The sequence below is a fragment of the Schistocerca serialis genome, chromosome 5, assembly GCF_023864345.2.
Source record: "Schistocerca serialis cubense isolate TAMUIC-IGC-003099 chromosome 5, iqSchSeri2.2, whole genome shotgun sequence".
In the NCBI taxonomy this organism is placed as follows: domain Eukaryota; kingdom Metazoa; phylum Arthropoda; class Insecta; order Orthoptera; family Acrididae; genus Schistocerca; species Schistocerca serialis.
The window spans coordinates 838,815,660-838,835,571 of record NC_064642.1 but is presented as its reverse complement, the minus strand read 5'-3'; the positions used below and the strand labels follow the sequence as shown (position 1 = coordinate 838,835,571).

Below are 19,912 nucleotides of genomic sequence, written 5' to 3'. Positions count from 1 at the left end.
AGATTTAAATGGTCTTGAAACATGAACAAGCTTTAATATCTCGTACAGTGAGATGTACCCTCTGTCATACTCTTCATAGTGGTTTGCAGAGTGTGGATGAACATGTGGATAGCATCATCAAGAACGCAATCAATGTGTATCTGAAACTTGAGCTTCTCCTAGTGTGTAGTGTCACAAACGTTTTGACATTATTATACATACGTCTGCCACTGGGGCAATCACAGGTAATGACTAATTTGGCAGTAATATGCAGTGCTAGATTTGTTAAAAGAAAAAAAATAGACTTCTTAACATGTATTTATGGTAAGTAGCACTCTATCATTTCCTATATTTCTAAGTTCCTACCGAGAGTTTCCGTAGTTTGATTTAGACTTCTGAAAAAGTTATAACACTTTTCTGAGCTTTTTAAAAGTGTGAATACAACATTTGCATCTTACCACTTCAACTAGAGCAAAAGTTCTATTGTACCACATCTCAAAATCTTTGGGTCCAATTTTTTTCGTCATCAGCGGTATACTGTCACAAATCAAGCCTTGGTTATGTGTATTGTTAGATTTTGTTTATTATTATTTATGTGGGGTGCATGAACAATGCAGCTGACTGGGATTCACCTGCTGCAAGTCATAGACTGACCGCTGCTGTGTTCACTGCCTGGGTCAAAGGTGCTGAAAGGATGTGCTCATTGATGCTATGGAGACACTGTTCTGTGTTTTATTTTAACGACAATTACTGTCAGTTTTTTCTTGTTTTGTTTATAAGAAAGGAATGAGGACATCATTAGATCTTTTGAAGAGTACACAACATAAATCACAAAATGTTATTTCTGTATTAGCAAAAAATTGGACTACATTGTATCAATACAATGGAAGGAAACATTCCACGTGGGAAAAATTATATATAAAAACAAAGATGAGGTGACTTACCGAACAAAAACGCTGGCAGGTCGATAGACACACAAACAAACACAAACATACACACAAAATTCAAGCTTTCGCAGCAAATTGTTGCCTCATCAGGAAAGAGGGAAGGAGAGGGGAAGACGAAAGGAAGTGGGTTTTAAAGGAGAGGGTAAGGAGTCATTCCAATCCCGGGAGCGGAAAGACTTACCTTAGGGTGAAAAAAGGACAGGTATACACTCGCACACACGCACATATCCATCCACACATACAGACACAAGCAGACATATTTAAAGACAAAGAGTTTGGGCAGAGATGTCAGTCGAGGCAGAAGTGTAGAGGCAAAGAAGTTGTTGAAAGACAGGTGAGGTATGAGTGGCGGCAACTTGAAATTAGCGGAGATTGAGGCCTGGCGGATGACGAGAAGAGAGGATATACTGAAGGGCAAGTTCCCATCTCCGGAGTTCGGATAGGTTGGTGTTGGTGGGAAGTATCCAGATAACCCGGATGGTGTAACACTGTGCCAAGATGTGCTGGCCGTGCACCAAGGCATGTTTAGCCACAGGGTGATCCTCATTACCAACAAACACTGTCTGCCTGTGTCCATTCATGCGAATGGACAGTTTGTTGCTGGTCATTCCCACATAGAATGCGTCACAGTGTAGGCAGGTCAGTTGGTAAATCACGTGGGTGCTTTCACACGTGGCTCTGCCTTTGATCGTGTACACCTTCCGGGTTACAGGACTGGAGTAGGTGGTGGTGGGAGGGTGCATGGGACAGGTTTTGCATCGGGGGCGGTTACAAGGATAGGAGCCAGAGGGTAGGGAAGGTGGTTTGGTTATTTCATAGGGATGAACTAACAGGTTACGAAGGTTAGGTGGACGGCGGAAAGACACTCTTGGCGGAGTGGGGAGGATTTCATGAAGGATGGATCTCATTTCAGGGCAGGATTTGAGGAAGTCGTATCCCTGCTGGAGAGCCACATTCAGAGTCTGGTCCAGTCCCGGAAAGTATCCTGTCACAAGTGGGGCACTTTTGTGGTTCTTCTGTGGGGGATTCTGGGTTTGAGGGGACGAGGAAGTGGCTCTGGTTATTTGCTTCTGTACCAGGTCGGGAGGGTAGTTGCGGGATGCGAAAGCTGTTTTCAGGTTGTTGGTGTAATGATTCAGGGATTCCGGACTGGAGCAGATTCGTTTGCCACGAAGACCTAGGCTGTAGGGAAGGGACCGTTTGATGTGGAATGGGTGGCATCTGTCATAATGGAGGTACTGTTGCTTGTTGGTGGGTTTGATGTGGACGGACGTGTGAAGTTGGCCATTGGACAGGTGGAGGTCAACGTCATGCTCCATAAAGCCATGGTCTCACGTTGTCAAACCCCTGCAGGATTGTTTGAGGGACAATGATTTGACATTGATTGTTAAGTCAGAAAGGCAATGCATCTTTGACTGAAGAAACAATCAAAAATATATTCTTTTAATGGAATATTTACATTGCAGTGTACTGATCTGAGAAACATACTGAAAAGAAACATGACTATGTTGAGAAATTTTCATTTTGTATTTTCTTATATTTGTAATCACAGTACATGAAAAAAGTGACACTCGACATTTGAGTTAACTGAAAGATGAAAGATTAGGGTTTCATGCCCTGCCGATCCTTGTCCCCAAACGGGGACAGCCCGCAAACAGAATTCTACCAACCAGCTTGGACTGAAAACATAACACACAAGAATCGTGCCCGTGAGTGTAGATGACACTCGGAATATCACGCAACACGGATACCCGAGGATGGTGTCTGTCAGAGCAGATTGCAGATGAAGCACGAAGGCAGAGGGAACAAATTACAGACCTGCTCCATCTGACGGTCAGTCTCAAGTAGCACTTTGTAAAAGCAACAACTAATGTCACCGAAATATGCGAGGAAGACAATGATGTCCGACTGTGCAAAGGACAACTCAGGAATTTCAGCAAACTTCTGGAAAAACCTGAAGAATTAAATTGACAGAAACCTGTTCTGGATTGGTAACTTACAAAATAAAACATTTTCAATCTCTGGACAAGTCACACACAAGAAAGATAATAGGCCTTTAAAAAAGAGGATACCATACAGTGTAAAGCTGAAACATGTAAATTGGTCTGGCCAATATGCTCTACACCTGAGCAAAAATGTCAATGAAGTGGTGCACCTTTTAGGAACTGTTAAAAAAGTGTCATTTTACATCAATGAACACAGCAATGACAACCTGATCCTAGGAGAAAAGAGCTGATACACACTATTTATTTAAGAATGAACACTTCACCTCAACTTTTCACAGCACGGGACCATCAAAAATTGAAACAATAGAGCAACACAGAGGACACTACCACACAGCTGGGGGAGGGCACAGAGAGAGAGAGAGAGAGTTTAATGACCTACTTACTCACTTTTTACTGGCAACAAGATAAGAGTGCAGGTGGTGTCATATCAAAATTGTAGAGAACATGCACGAGAAAAAGTTTTTAACAATAGCAAATTAACGTACTTGCTAGTGCTTATTTTTTGTTTTAAATATCTCTCTCAAACTGATCAGGTATTGGAAAAAGAAAGATAAATATTTTGAATTAAGACTTAAAACAGGATGGAAACGGGTACCATACTGGCCTGAATATAAGATACACCATTTCTACAAAAAATCTCCCATAAAAACTGGGACTTTTATGAATCATAGAAACCTCAACTGTAGTGCTTTTTCTTAAGTTTGAAATGAAACAAAAATATCACTACAGTTTGTAAATCAATTGTTGTGTATGAGGTAGCAATGCAAACATTCTCTTTGTTGCTATCCCATTTAGGTAGTGACTACAGAGGGATCCAGAGAAGTGTAGACATTTTCTGATTGTTATTACCTTTGGAACAAAGTGTTATATGGCTGCAATTTTGAGTGGTAGCATAAACCACTGTTTTCCCAACAGATCTTGTCGTGTGGGTTTCCAGCAGATGACAATGCAGCACTGAATGAAATACAACTATTGTTTGAGCAATGCAAGGATGTACTGAAACAACAATTTATTGTATTTGGTATAAATTTTAAGCAGACAATACTGTTTAAAATGTGCACAAGGAAAGGTCCTCCGAACAAGAACATCAACCTCCAGGTTCCAGCACTGCTGTATTGCAACATTTTTCTAGATCATCTCAAAAATCTATGAAGCAGGATCTATGGGGAAGTGGGGTAAGCTGATCAAGTGCATGATAAATTCTGAAGACTGCAAAGTGGAAAGTGTACATTCCAAGATTATTTCACACTATGAATGAGGACAACCCGAATCGAAGGATGGAGCACTACGAGTGGTCTGAAGGCATGCTTCACGAAGATGATGGTTTGCAGGGAAGGTTATCTGGCCTAATGAGGCACAATTCAACCTGAATGGTAATGTAAACTGTCATAGCTGCATGTATTGGGCTGCTGAAAATCCTCATGTTCACATGGACAAACATGTTACTTCACATGGTGTTAATGTGTGGTGCGGTCCGTCATAGTATTGTTTCTCTGACCCATTCTTCTTTGAAGGTACATAACTGGTGAGGTGTATCATATGCTGCAAACATTGATTTTATTAGCCATCCAAGAGGTGTTTGGAAACAAAAGATTTTTACCTACAAGACTGTACTCCGCCTCACCACCACAGAGATATCAGATTCTACTTAGATGAAAATCTACGTGGGTGACGGATAAGTCGAAGAGGAGCTGTCAAGTGCCCACCAAGGTCACGGGACCTTACAATTCTCGACTTCTACCAATGGGGGACCTCGACAAACAAAGTTTACCAACAGAACCCAGCTACACTGAATGAGATATGAGAAACCATCAAGACATTCTGTGCAGCTACCACACTGGCAACACTGACAGCTGTACTTCAGTCAACAATTCAGCAACATTGATGTTGCTTGGCTGCTAACAGGTGTCACTTTGAACACACAAAATGATCTTCCTCCCATGCAAGAATTTTGACACTATGCCATTTTGTTCCATCAATATTGACTATCAAAGAGAGTCTACATTTTTCTGGACCCCTCTGTATTACCATTCTCACAGTTTCACTATTTTAGACAATGGGACAGGCACAGTTTTTCTCTAACTAAAGAATATAATTTATTCTTCACCAATGAAGCACAACATTGAGAGAAAATTTTGGAATTCCGTACAGTTACGTTGCAAATTTCAAACTCACAGTTATTCATCTAACAGATGTGCTTTTTAAAGGTACGGTTCAAGAAATGCTGCACATGCAATGCCCGGGATTGTAGCGACGGCACTGTACTTTGGGAGGAGAGTGACAAAAATACTGACAGTGACAAAACAATGAATGTTAGTGAAGTTAAGAGTGTCTTACATGAAAACTGCAACTGAAAGCTTTGTTTTGGTGTGTAATTTATCTACAGTGTACTACAAAAAAAAGTGGTTAAGGGTAAATCACATTTTGAAAAGCTTTTGTAAATGGGCAACTTGACAAATTATTTTTAATTAAGTTTCTCTCTTTTTCGAAATTAAAGGTGCAACTTATATTCAGGCCAATTCGATGTGTGTATAATTTATGATAACTACGAACAGACTTTGAAATTTGCCTACGTCACACCAGGTATACTTAACTTATTTCACTGACCCACACAGATGCTCATGTCCGGTGGAAGTCTCCTCTAGTTCCCCCACTTTTGGTCAGAAGCATTATTTCAGATATCACAATGTCATGACTCACAGCTTTGCACATATCGTACACTGTTAAGGCAGACACCGATACAGCAGTGAGAGCTTCCATCTCCACGCCTGTCTGCCCTCTACACTTTGCTGTGCCAGTTATAATCACACAGTTGAGAGCAGAGTCCAGTTCAATGTCCACAGCCACAGAGGAGAAAGATATATTATGACACAGAGGGATAAAACTGGACGTCTGCTTGGACCCCACAATTCCCACCAGGCGAGCAACGCTAAGTACGTCACCTTTCTTCAGGCCATTTTCTCGTACGAGTTTCATCAGTTCGGGTCCCACAAAAACCTTTGCTCATGCTGTAGCAGTCCGTTCTGTCACCAGCTTCGAACCCACGTTGACCATTTTCGCCCTGCCGGTCCGGTCAACATGAGTCAGACTTCCAGACTGTGCTCCCAAACTGCAGAAACGGCAAGAGAAGACAGAGGGCTGTGCTCTGTGTGTTTGTCTTGTTAGGAGTCCTGCATTGCACATAATGCTTGGGGTACAGGGAAGCAAAAGAAACTGTTTTCTAGATTCAGTCACTACACTCAAATTATGTGACAACAACTGAGACATCTGTGTATCCAACACAAACAGGGGCGAAATGTTGGTGTCTGAGAAGAAGTACTTTTGAAAATCTTGTTTCTGAAGGTTTAACAACTTCCAACTCTGTGCCTTCATGACATCACTACAGCCATCAAGTTCAGTGCCACCTGGAACAAAAATACAAGCTGTAACAAAGAACTCTTCATAATCTGAAAATAGGTTAACTACAAAAGAATTTTTAAGCATTTGTGTTGAAACACCCCCGATTAATTCCTTTACTGGATTTTGGGTAATTTACCGAAGCCACCAAACAGTTAATTATTATGATATATGACCGTGTGCTTAATGGATGAAAGGCTATTGGTTGTTCTGCGAATGCGGCTGTTCTGAGACAGAATAGCTAATGATTGAAAGTTTGTCTATTATTAAGTATCACAAAGGTTGCGATGTACAACTGATATATATTTCCTACTAACACACAAATTCTGAGGCAGTTGTTACCTTTGCCTTACACGTCTAATTGCGGTTATCTCTTTTTACTGATTGCTGATTTTCAGTACTTTGTCACACGCAATGCTGATGGTTAGCATTCACAACAATCCTCACTGCAATCCATGGTTGTTGCTGGCCGACGCGGTTGACGTGAAACACGTAATTCGGCACTTGTCACTTTCTGTTTCTTATCACTCGCGAATCGGCATTAGTGAGAGTCAACCCCACGACGATCAGGGGGACGTGCTCACTCGTCATACTCCAGTGAATTTTACCGTTTACAACTCACTCGACCACCATTCTTGCCCGTCTTTCCCACTCTACTTCTCACTCGACACTCTACCATACTACTGCGCACTCAGCACTAGTCTCACTGCCTACTGCAGCACTCGACAATCGACTCCTGTCCGCTATCGACCTGGGCATCAGATACTAGCATCTATGTTTGTGGGATCACGGATCCCTTACAGTGTTCAAGACAAGTTCTTTGAACCTTAATGATCTGTGATGATTCTTTTCTTTCCTAAGCTAAGGTCGAAAATCTGTTTTGTCTGCAGAAGTGTGCAATATGAATATTACATAAAGTTGATAGGAACATCTCACATAAATCTCCTCAGTGGCTGTAGATTTCACAATCTTGCAGGAGTGGATACAAGTGGAGGTCATAGCAATGATGATAACTACCAAACACTTCCCAAACAACATATTATACTGAGGTGCCCTTAAGAAGGCAGCAGTGTGGTGCATTCTGTGCAGAAAGAGATGGGGAATGTTTTATGGTGCTGTCTGTGTGTTCTCTCTCTCTCTCTCTCTCTCTCTCTCTCTCTCTCTCTCTCTCTTTCTCTCTGTCCCACAACTCACATTTCAGCCACTTCCAACCCTCGTATCTGGCACAGGCCACTGCGTCTGCTTCTGACTCTGCCTAGTAGAATTTATGCGGTCGGAAAGCTATCGCTGTTGCTTTCTAATGTAATACTTGTCATGTTTCCTTTATGCCAGCCATTGTGAACACTAATGGCTAAGTAACCTCACCATACCTAAATGCCTTGTATCGTACATGCACTGCAAAATGCACACTACAGACAGATGTGGCAGAATGACACGATGTCTTTATATTTTTTACTTCACCAATTTCCAAATGCACACATAACTTTTGGAGAAGGAGGTAGCGTGGAAACAGAAGTGTGTCAAAAATGCCAAGTTCTTCCAGCAATGACAAGCTACATGTAATAAAGGACACTTTTCAGTTGCTCGTGCTAGGGTCTGCCCACAAGGACATGCTTTTGGTCTGATTGACAACATTCCAGCTGGGTAAAGCTGCACACCACTGGGTTGAACATACCAGCTGTCAACAACAGATCCGATACAACAACAACAGAAAGAATGACTTCCCGAACACAGTTGGAAATCACTGATAGAAACAGTATTCCCCTCATTCACATGTGTTTGCAGACCTCTGTTCAGTCATAATGTTTATTGAAATAATGATGGTGAGCACACACTTTGACAGAGTTCAACTTGGTTGTTACGTGATTGTTCAGCTTTTTCCTTCTTTCCTCCTCCCTTTTCTCTTCCCAAAATCTTTTCATTCTTTGACTGTGTTCTTGTTTCCTTTGATATGTACATATTTTCTCTGTTTTCTTCCTTTCCTTTACTTCAAGTTTTATGTTCATAATTTTGTTTCTGAATTTGTCTCTTTCATTCATCATTTCCATTCTGATTCCTGCTTGTTTGTAGCCTTCTTCTATTTCTTGAAACCAACTGGTTTTTTTGATTAAGGCATTTACTACATCCTAAATCCCTTTGTGAATCTGTCGCTATTCATTGTGTGTATGTGTCCACAGAATGTTAGTCGGTGTTTTCTGATTGTGACTGAGTCTGCCTCTGTGTTCATATAATTCTCTGGTTGATCTCTTCATTCATATACCATCTCTGTGCACTGCTCCTAAAAATTTTCTGAGGATTTTGCATTGTATTCTTTCTGCTTTGTGGTGCCTGGTCCTCAGATTGTGGTCATTTCTGATGCGAAGAGTGCTTCTGATACTATAACTGTATTGTAGTGCATGTGTTTGCCTTGTACTGAAATGTTTCTTTTATTATAGTGTGTCCATGTCAGTTTGTACACTTTCTGAAGTTCTTTTGTTTGTTCTATGTTTTCTTCCTTCTTTGATCCACCTATTTGTATTGTTACTATTATATTGAATAATTTAATATATTTTTGTGTGTTTATTATTGTTATTAAAATTGTAGATGTCTGTCGTATGCTAACAGTGAGGTTGCTAGCGAGTTGCATTTTTGAGGGAAGCTGGGCGAGGGAGGGTGGAAACAATAACAAATCGTCACTCCCCCCGTAGCAAGACTGCAGCACAAGAGGCAGGAGTGCCATCTGTTCCCTTCGACGTTTCTGTCTTGCTTTGCCACCTATCAGTAAGTGATGAACCAGCTAAATCTGGACTTTGCTGCCACAAATCAAGAAGCAATGGCTCGGAGACAGCATGAGCTCATTGTCCAACTGACGGGTGGAAGCAACACAACAGCAACAGCAACACCAACACCAGTCACACCACCAGTGAATATACTAGAGAGGCCCTCAATATCACCGCAGTAGTCCTCGAGCTGGAAGTGTGAGCTCCGTGGAACAAAGATGGACCTTGGAAGCTGGTGGGTCCAAAATGCAATCAGCAGCAACATACACGAACAACTGAGCCTACTGACTCACACGGCAAATGCAGCGTGCTTTTACCAACACCAGTTCCGAGCATCGGTAATATGAGGGACCATACAAACAATTCTGCAGCACCTCAACTACACAACACTACCCCAGCCGCTACGCAGAACACTACACCGACTGGCTTCCCACTGGTCAAAGTACACAATTACACTTGCCTTGGCAAGCTAAACAATACATTTGTAGAATCCCACGAACGCTGACTGCAAATTTGTATGTCCGTCTGGTTATTTGACCTGTTGTGCTGCCATTCGCAAACAGCATTCCTGGAGGTGTTTTCCTACAGGATAACACTTGCTCACATACTGCTGTTGTAAGCCAACATGCTATAGTGTGTCAACATATTGCCTTGGCTTGCTCGATAACCAGCTCTACCTCCAATCGAGCACATATTGGACATCATCTGATGACAGCTTCAACGCATCCACAAACATCATTAACTGTCCTTATATTGGCCAACAAAGTGCAACAGGCATGGAACTCCATTCCACAAACTGACACATGACACGTGTACTACAGCGTACCAGAATTTACATTTACATTTGCTGTGGCTTATCTCACACTTACATTGATCCCTGATCCTGCAACATTAATCACTTTACATATGTTGTCTCAACAAATATATTCCTGGTATTTCATTACTCTACATTAATTATTTTTTGGTGTTGCAAATTTTTCCGTCAGTGTACCTGGCCTTTCTTTAACCATCCCTGGTGCAATGCAGAATTTTCTTCCCAGTAGCGAGAAAATGCTGTTATTCCAATTTTGAAATCAGATAAATTGCCTCTTCAAACGGACAGCTGTCGTCCAGATTGTTTACTCAGTGTCCTGCAAGTTACTTGAACATATGGTTAGTCGAAGGCTGTATTGTGTCCTTGAATCCCCGGGTCTTTTGGCTTCGATCCAGTGTGCTTTTCGCCAAGGGCGCTCTACTGAAGATAATTTAGTCCACTTGAAGTGTGTTATCTGAACAGCTTTTGCTCAGCATCAGTTCCTTGTTGCAGTTTTCATTGATCTGCATATATATCTTATGATACCACATGGTGCCATAACGTCCTTGCCACCTTAAAGGAGTGGGGCCTCCATGGTCCACTCATGATTTTTATCCAGAACTTTCTTCCATGTCACACTTTTTGGGTACAGGTTGGTGCCTCCTGTAGCATCCCCCCCTGCAGGAGACGGGGCTTGCACAAGGTTCTGTTTTGAGTGCCGCTCTCTTTTATGTGGCTATCAATGATCTGGCGGCAGCTGCATGACATATGGTGTCCCCATCTTTTTTGTTCATCCTCGACGGCTATTGCTGGAGGCAGAATGCAGGGAGCAATACACTAAGCACAATCCTGCGCTTTCACTCATAGCATCCATTTTTTGGCTGCCATGACCTACGTTATGCATTTCTGCCATTGTGTTTTTTAGGACCGGTCTTTTATGCCTAGTTGACATGGCTTCCCCGTCTTTGTCAACTAAAGCAGACATGTAGGTCGCACCTGAATGCTCTTCTATGCCTCAGCGGTGTGGTCCACTCTACTTTGATATGGCTGTATGCAGCATTGGTGCAGTCACACCTAGATTACAGGAATCTCTCATATGACTTTTTATCAGCTACGACATTACGCCTGGATTCGATACACTATTGTGGGGTAAGACTGGTAACAGGTGCCTTTGGACTAGGCAGCAGTTCCACTATTGTGGGTTCTGCACCATCAAAAATTGATGGCAGCTGCTCGCCCATGGTACCCTAACTGTCATCTCCTCTTTCCAGATACGAGATTTACCTCCGAAAACGGCAACACAGGTCTGGGGTTACGATCACCAAGTTTGAGCCTTGGTCCAGCACACAGTTTTAATCTGCCAGGAAGTTTCATATCAGTGCACGCTATGCTGCAGAGTGAAAGTCTCATTCTAGAAAACTCTTTAACTGTAATTCTCTTTACATATTGGCTATTTTCTTCTTATATTGGGGACATGGTCTCATCTGAGAAGTGAAAGCAAGCCTGTAAAAGAAAGGGGGGTGGGGGCAGTTCTCAATTCTTGAGCAGTGACACTTTTTTTTTTTTTTTTTTTTAAAAAAAAAAGAAAGATCCTTTGTAATTTGGGTGAGTTTATGTTCAATCCTTGCACCCAATTTACTCTTTCATCTACCTACTTTTTTTCTCGTCTAGCAGAACGATATTTATGACCGTTGCTTAATACCTGTTTGTATCACTTACACTGCTGGTATTTATGAATTCTTTAGCATTTGACTCCGGAAAGACCATTTTTCTTTGTAGTGAGGTCTTGCCAACAGCAAATTTTCTGGATGGAAAGTTGCCAATCTGCTCATATACTTTAAAATTTAAAAGTAAATCTAGCAATGCTAGAATGTATACAAAATACTGATATACCCATTATCAAGTTGTTGTTTAAAGATTCGCGACTTTTAAAACTTACGTAGATTATCTTTTTCATGATAGAACTTTACATAAGAAGTTATTAAGAACATTGTGAATATCACATGATGAACAATTGAATGACTAAAGCAGTGTTATCAACCCTCATTCATTGACACATGTAATAAATTCATCGAGGCAGTGAAGTCCAGAGCTGTTGTAAAAATTTCTGAAATTAAAAGTATATATTACCTAATGAAGGTAGTATTTTGGGGTGAAAGAGCACAATAACTATTATTTTTGGAATGTAATAATTCACTATGGCTTCATTTTAATTCTAATAAGTTTCACACTGTAATGAAACATTGTCTAAATGCCTCTCTCTCTCTCTCTCTCTCTCTCTCTCTCTCTCATTTGTTATACCTTACCGCTGTTATTTTGTATTTGTATTGCAGTCATTACATTAAAATTGGCTATATTGATTCTGCAATTTATACTATTATGTTATTGCTAAGAATTGATTTAAAGAATAAACGTATATATTTATTTGTAAGATTTTGTAAATTTATACCACTGGAACTCTTTCAAAATATTTGATTGCGTAATACTGCCAATAAATACAATGACTTTCTTTCTTCTGTTTATGATTGTAATAGATGTTGGACACGTTGATTCCAAGTATGTTATACAGAAACGCAGTGATTTTTTACAAAAGGCAAAACTATGTGTTCGAAGAATTGTGGAGAGGAGGGTACGTGATGTATTTTAAGTAGGTTATAAAGAGTGACTATAACAACAAAAACAATATATTATTGATAAAATTATTTAATTGAATAGATAAAAAATCTACTCACCAAGTGGCAGCAGAACATACACATAAAAGACTGTTATGATTGGCAAGCTTTCGGAGCCAGTGGCTCCTCCAGACAGAAGCATTGAAGGGGAAGAAAGAAGGGTAAAGGAAAAGGCCTGGAGAGTTCCAGGAAAAGGTGTAGATTTTGGGAAAGTCACCCAGAACTGCGGATCAGGCGAAAAATAGAAATGACACATGTCATATACCAGCTATTATGTAAACACTGTTCAGCTTTCTACATCTGCATGACTACCACCAAATTATTAGTTACGATAAATGGGCATAGGCATAGTGTATATACTGGAAACTCACAATATCCTGTTGCAGGGCATGCTCTACAACATGGCATACGTGACCTCGACACTTGTTTCACCACACATGCCACCTGGATTCTTCCGCCATACACCAGTTTCTCAGAACTCCGCAGGTGGGAACTAGCACTACAACGTGTCCTTGGTTCTCACCACCCACCTCGCTTTAATTTACGTTAATTTCTGCTGTCTCAGCCTTTCTTCACTGTAATTACTCTTTGCTTCACTCCGTTTTAGCTTTCTACATCTTTCATTGTCTTTCCCGTCTATTTTCACTACCCCCTCCCGCAGCTGTTGTATACAATACGCTTAGCTTCTCACTCTTATTAACTCATGTACAGTTTTAGTAGTAATCTCTGTCTTGCATATTACCCTGTCTTCCACCTTTAAGCTCTCAGGTTTCCGAATCTTGCCCGATGCAGTCCCCAACAATTAGTCTTTCCTTCTCATCCTGTACGGTAAGTCACCCATGACCCACGGTTCTGGGTAACTTTCCCAAAATCTACCCCTTTTCTTAGACCTCTCCAGTCCTTTTCCTTCACCCTTCTTGCTTCCCCTGCAACCCTTTAGCCTGAAGAAGGAGTCACTGGCTCCAAACGCTTGCCTATCACAACAGTCTTTTATGTGTGTGTTCTGCCACTGCTTGGCGAGTAGATTTTTTATCTATCCAATTAAATAATTTTATAAAGAGTCTCTGTGTGTCATGTTTTTATTGGTATACAACTTGTTATAAACAAAACTTATTTTTACCATTTAATATGTTTCCAGATATTTACCAGTGGGAAAGATGAAATTGGGTTGATTGTACTTGGTTCTGACAAGACACAGACTCTACTTGATTACCCAAATGCGAGTGTGGAATTTCCTCTTGCACTGCCTACATGGCAGATGATATCCTTTGTGGAGAAATCTTTACATGAAAGAGAAATAAAAACAGATTGGATAGATGGTGTTGTTGTTGGCATGCAAGTCTTGAAAGATGAGCTAGAGTAAGTATTTAAAGCTGTCTGTTTCATGACATTCCTGGAACATGTTCCAGAATGTGTGTTACACAAATCACAGCGACATAGTTGTGACTTTATAAATTTGAATCAATATGTTTTTGTAATGAAAAGGAAACAGAAGGCACAATACCTGCAGAAATAGGAAATTTTTTTGTGTGATTTTACTGTATGAATGTTTTTTACAGTTTTTCAGCTCAATAATTAAGGAGGTATTGATACAAGGCTTTGCCAAAAATCAGTTTGTCACCTACAATTCCAGCCCTGTCACTGGCATTCCCTATCCCCACAACATGACTGGGCCACCATGAAAGCAGCCACATCATTGTCAAATTCACTGAAACTACTGCATAGCAATTTACTTGAGTATGGCTGCTGTTGTGGTCTTCAGTTTGGTTTAAGCACTGCGTCAATACCTTCTCTTCATAGCACTCGGAGGTCGCGATCTGCGACTGTTTTTACAAATGGCAAGAGAACTTTTCCTCTAGTTGCTTGTTTTTCAGTGAAAGATGCAAATATTTTAGAATGTAGTGCCTTATGTATATCTGTTAGAATAGCCACAAGGTCTGAAAGTTATTTTCAAATGATTGAGCTCTTCTACAGAGTATTGAAATTCACAGATTCTTCCAACCTGGTCCACCAATGTCTTACATACTCCTCTTCCTCCATGGATTGTTTCCAGCATTTGGAGATGAAACATTAGGCACCAAAACGTGCCTTATAACCAAAATCTAATGAACATATAATTAAATTAACCAAAGATGTAATGTTGCACTCTCAGGTAAGACTGATCTTGAATGCAAAGCCTAAGTGGAAATTAAATGTACGCTGCAACATTCATCACACTTTTTGTTATTGAAATTATTCACAGTGCCATAGGGAGAACTGAGTTTATGTGTTTTGTAGAGTCAGATACACGCTGTGGCGCAGGGTGCTGTCCGTTATTCTCCTGATTATGATGTGCAGGAATGGTAGTCTTCCTTCTTCTTTGGTCTCCATAGTGAATTTGATTTTGTGGCATGTGGAGTTCAGATGTACAAAGAAGTCAAGAAGTTTGTCTCTTCCATGAGGCCAGATGACAAGTGTGTTATCCACATAACAGAAGAAGAAGAAGAAGAAGAAGAAGAAGAAGAAGAAGGATTTCCATTTGGATGACATCAGGGCCTCTTCCTCGAAGTGCACCGTAAATATATCCACAATCTCTGGTCAGAGTGGGCTGCCTATTGTGACTCCATCTGTTTGCGGGAGGGGGGTGTGCCACGAGTCAGTGAAGTGGGAAAGCTGACCAAGTAATATGTGTGACGTGTCATACCTCGACCGATATTGAGAACAGAATAAAAAATTCAGAGGCATTACTTTTCAGCACTCCCACGCATATTCTGTATGCAAGATAAGCTTATGGAGCAGGTTTCTCATTCAGAAATTCTATTTCGGTGTTGATTGTTTACACGAAGACCGTGTTAAGCATAATGGAAGAAGGAGAAATGTTTATCAGCATTCCAGATTTGGCAGTGGCAGGCTCATGGTCTGCTGAGACTCTGGTTTATTGTTTCACTATATTGCTGCTTGCATTGCTCAGAATCTCATTTTGTGCGAACATAGAATTGGTAGGTTCAGGAGGGCCATGCTAAATGCCTTGCAGGGCCTCAGTAGTGCCACCCAACTAGCACCTGAGAGGGCAGACAAGTGTTTGCTCATGCGTACGTGATCCTGCAGTGAAGTTGTGTACATTTAGTCAGGAAGTGGGCTTGTATACAGTGAGACAAGTATCCACACAGACAATGTGATGGCATCTGGAGCAGCACAGACTGTCAACCCCTTAATGCAGCTCTAGAGAGAGGTGAACTGACAGCGGTGCAACTAACAACAATGCCAGACACAGGAATGGCACTGTGTCATCGTACCAGATGAGTCTCGGTTCTGTAACATCGTCACAATTGATGTACTTGTGTGTGGAGGCTCTGATGCCAACAGACCTGGCCAGATTGTACCTGTTATTCCCATGCGGGTCCAGCATGTGATGTGATGGTATGGGGTGCAACTGGATACATGTCACAACCTGTGGTTCACATAGCCAGTAATTTGGACAGCAGCCATTGCATTTGTGTTTTGTTAAGGCCTATCGCTGTGCCGTATTTTCAAGGGCTCCATGATGTTATCTTTTAACAAGATAATGCAAGACTACACATCACCTGAGCTGTACTGAGCTACCTCGATACAGAGAGTGTTCCACTGTTGCCATATCCAGCATTTTCTTCAAATCTGTCACCTGTGGAGAACATCTGTTCACAGGATGCCAAGAGATGGGTATGCCACCAGTCGCCAGCCACCAGTCGCCAACCACTACAGTTGATGAACTCTGACATATGACATACAGTTGAGTAGCATGAATTAATGTACCCATGGCTGTAATCCAACCTCGATTTGATATCCAGTGTGATGAGAGCTGTTCTGCTGTTCCAGTTTCAATACTGAAATTCATATATTATTTTTATGCTATCCTTACCAGATTGGACTGTGGTGTCATACAGCATAAAATACCTTACAACATGTTGAATCAGTGATGAGAAGTGTAGAACAGCCAGCAGGGGAAAGATGTTGGCAATGAGACAGCTTTTATGTAGAACAGCAGTACAGTGTTTTACAGTGCATAATGCTTCCTCAGATTGAGAACAAAATGTGCGGTTTGCTGTCATCCATTTTCACAAACATAGCCTTGAAAAATAATGTTGACATTACTGTGCATTTCACTCTGAGGCATATTGCACTCTGAGAATGTTCATCGAATTCAGTTACTTTGTATTATATTTCAGTAACAGTGACATAATAGCAAATTGGACTGTATGAGTTTTTATGGATTTTTTTTCCAGAGACACACTACCATTTCTTCAGATTTATTTAATTTGGGTATAAATCCTTTCCAGCATATATGCTGTACACAAAATGTTGAACATAAAATATAGCTATCTGCTGATTTAACATCTTGCTGAGTATACCAGTACAATGTTTTGTTGTAACAAATAGTTCAATGTATTTTACACACTTATAAACTTATTTATACAGTTATAGTAATTTATACCATTACATTAATGTTGTACCTTAATGTTCTGGAAGACGATATTATAAGGAACCTCATACTTTTCCTGGATGATAGAGTTGTCTATAATGAATTATTGCCTGAAAAAGATCTGTACAAATTTGAGTCAGATCATAACATTTCAAATTGGTCCAAAGATGGGCAACTGAGTTTAAGTTTTCAGAAATGTAAATTGGAGCACATCACAAAACAAATAAAAGACAGAATTGTATGACTACATTATCAAATAATCACAGTTTTAATTGGTCAACTCATACAAATATCTGGATGAAATGAAATGGTGACATAGACTCACTTGTAGGCAAAGCAGAATGCAGACTTCAATTCGTTGGTAAGATACTGGAAAATGCAATCAGTCAATAGAGGACATTGCTTACAGAATACTTGTGTGGCCCATTCTAGAATATTGCTTAAGTATGACCCATAACAAATAAGGCTAATGGCAGACATTGAATGTATACAAAATAGTGTAGCATGATTGATCATAGATTTATTTGATGCATGGGAGAGCATCAAGAAGCTACTAAAAATTGGAAATGCCAGACAAGTGAAGATAGACGCCAAATATATGACAAAACCCAACTTATGAAATTTCAGGAACATGTATTAAGCGAGGTATTTAGGGATTATACAATAACCGCATATGTATCACTCCTATAGGGACCATGAAGGCAAGATTAATTACAGCATGCACAGAACCATTTAAAGAATCATTCTTCCCACACTCCACATGAGCACTGAATGGGGAAAAACCATAATGTGTGGTACAACAATGTACTTTGTCGGACAAACCCACAGTGGTTTATACAGTGTGCATGGAGACATGGAATCAGTTGATAGTAGTGGTAATGGTTCATATTGATTCCCATTTCTCTGTTTCAGTAGGTGATCTTATGCCTCTAATTATTTTTTCATTGCTATCTTAACTTGCATTCTTCAATTCAGTTTATTAACCCTTCTTATCTCTTTGTATTAGGGCAAATGTACAGTTAACTTTTAAGGAATTTGTATTTTCAATTTATCAACTGGAGTTTTGTTTCATATGCAGCAGAAATGTTACAAATTATTTGTTTCAGTTTTGCTGTTTCACAGGTGCCCTGAAAAAAATAAAAGATCGCGAAAGTGTCTTAATGACAACCGATGGCCTCATATTGACAAGACAGCTGGTTGCCTTGCAGAGGGCAGGGCTTGACGGTCTGAACATCTGCTTAGACACCCTGCAGTCCCAATGCTACAACCAGATCACGAGGAGGAAAGGCTGGGAGCGTGCCATGGCTGGCATAGATCTAGCCTTGCAACTTGAATACGACCCTGTGAAGGTATTACTAGTGCAGCTGTCATCGCATGCAGACTTTCATAAGCAAGAGATATAAATCTGTTGTTAAGAATATCAATACAAGAATCACCATTTTAAAGCAGTACGCCCTCACCCTCGACTCCATCCCCGCTCCCACCCTCACCCCTGTCTCCACACTGCAGCTGAAAGTGAAGGAAGGTATATTAAGACAGAAGAAGTAAATTTTAGCTGAAGATGCTAACAGTTTCGTAGTTTATACAACATAAAAAAGTATGCCTTGCAAGTTTACCTATTAAATATCTTATATTTTCCTCCCAAGAGAGTCTTATGAGACTCAAGATCTTTACAGTTTCTCTTTTTTTCTTTTGTGTCTTTAGTTTAAAATAAGTTTCCTCTATTGTGGTGTTGTTTTGAAAAAAATACTCAATTGTTTGGAAAAATTATTCTTAATTCTGTAGTCACACTTTTGTTGTGTCTAAGTACTACTGGTTTCAGTAGCGAGTACCAGCATCAGTTCATCTTATTATCAAAAATTTCTTTGCAAAATAAAAGCTGACCACTGTGGCCGAGCGGTTCTAGGCACTTCAGTCCGGAACCATGCTGCTGCTACGGTCGCAGGTTCGAATCCTGCCTCAGGCAGGGATGTCCTTAGGTTAGTTAGGTTTAAGTACTTCTAAGTCTGGGGGACTGATGACCTCAGATGTTAAGTCCCATAGTGCTTAGAGCCATTTGAACCATTTTGCAAAATAAAAAGCTTCTGTACAACTGCAAACTAGACATACCATTTTCAGGGTGCAGTTCACATCTATTGAAAGCACAACAGTGACCTTTACTTTTAGTAGATAAGACACCTACTGGGGTAAGTGACTTGATGAATGCACACAAGAAGTTGTCATTTATTCCATATGTAGCTGCCATGCAGAATCATATTTTGTATTAGTTTGTCCTTACTCTTCCAAAAGGTTAAACCTTGTCTCTGCAGCCACAGCTTCCTCTCTTCAGCAGTTGTTTTCATCTCCATGTGTGAAGAAAATCCCATTCATTGATCATATTGTTTAAGTAGGATGTTCTCAGTCATCCCCTTGTTTTCTTACCTATGATCTTGCCTTCAGAAATGTTTTTTAAAAGATTACCATCTCCAGTTAAGTGTCCAGTGTATTTTGCTTTGCTCTGGCCTATAACTTTCAGTGGTTCCTTCTTCTCTCCTATTTCCTTTAATTTTTCTGTCAATGCAGCTAGTTCTTGTACTTCTCCTCCAGAACCACATTTCAGCAGGTTTGAGGTGAGCTTCCTTTGGCTTTTCTAATGTACAGATTTTGCATCTGTGTGTCAGAACACTCCACACAAAGGTCTTTACAAATATTTTCTTAATGTGGGAGCTGATATGTTTATTCAGTTGCAGCTTCTTCTTATTTTGGAAGGAACTCTTCACCTGTGCTATTCTTTTCTTGAATGCCTTGAAATATTGATTGTTTTCTTGCAAAATGCTACTGAGATAGTGAATTTCAGTTCCTTTCTTGAGTTGCTCATTGCCTGTTCTTGCGTCAGTCCTGCCTCCACCTCCTTTCTTGTCTGTAGCCATAAATTTTGTCTTC

At 40.4% G+C, this 19,912-nt stretch overlaps 1 protein-coding gene across 1 annotated transcript in view; it reads left to right on the top strand.

The window, feature by feature from the left end:
• The window catches only part of LOC126482264 (molybdenum cofactor biosynthesis protein 1-like), an 81,660-nt gene that overhangs the window by 1,634 nt on the left and 60,114 nt on the right, over positions 1–19,912 (top strand). The window contains exons 2-4 of the mRNA XM_050106245.1: positions 13,691–13,911; positions 14,685–14,704; positions 18,113–18,339. Coding sequence (XP_049962202.1) covers positions 13,691–13,911; positions 14,685–14,704; positions 18,113–18,339 — 468 coding nt within the window. The remainder of the gene's footprint in view (positions 1–13,690; positions 13,912–14,684; positions 14,705–18,112; positions 18,340–19,912) is intronic.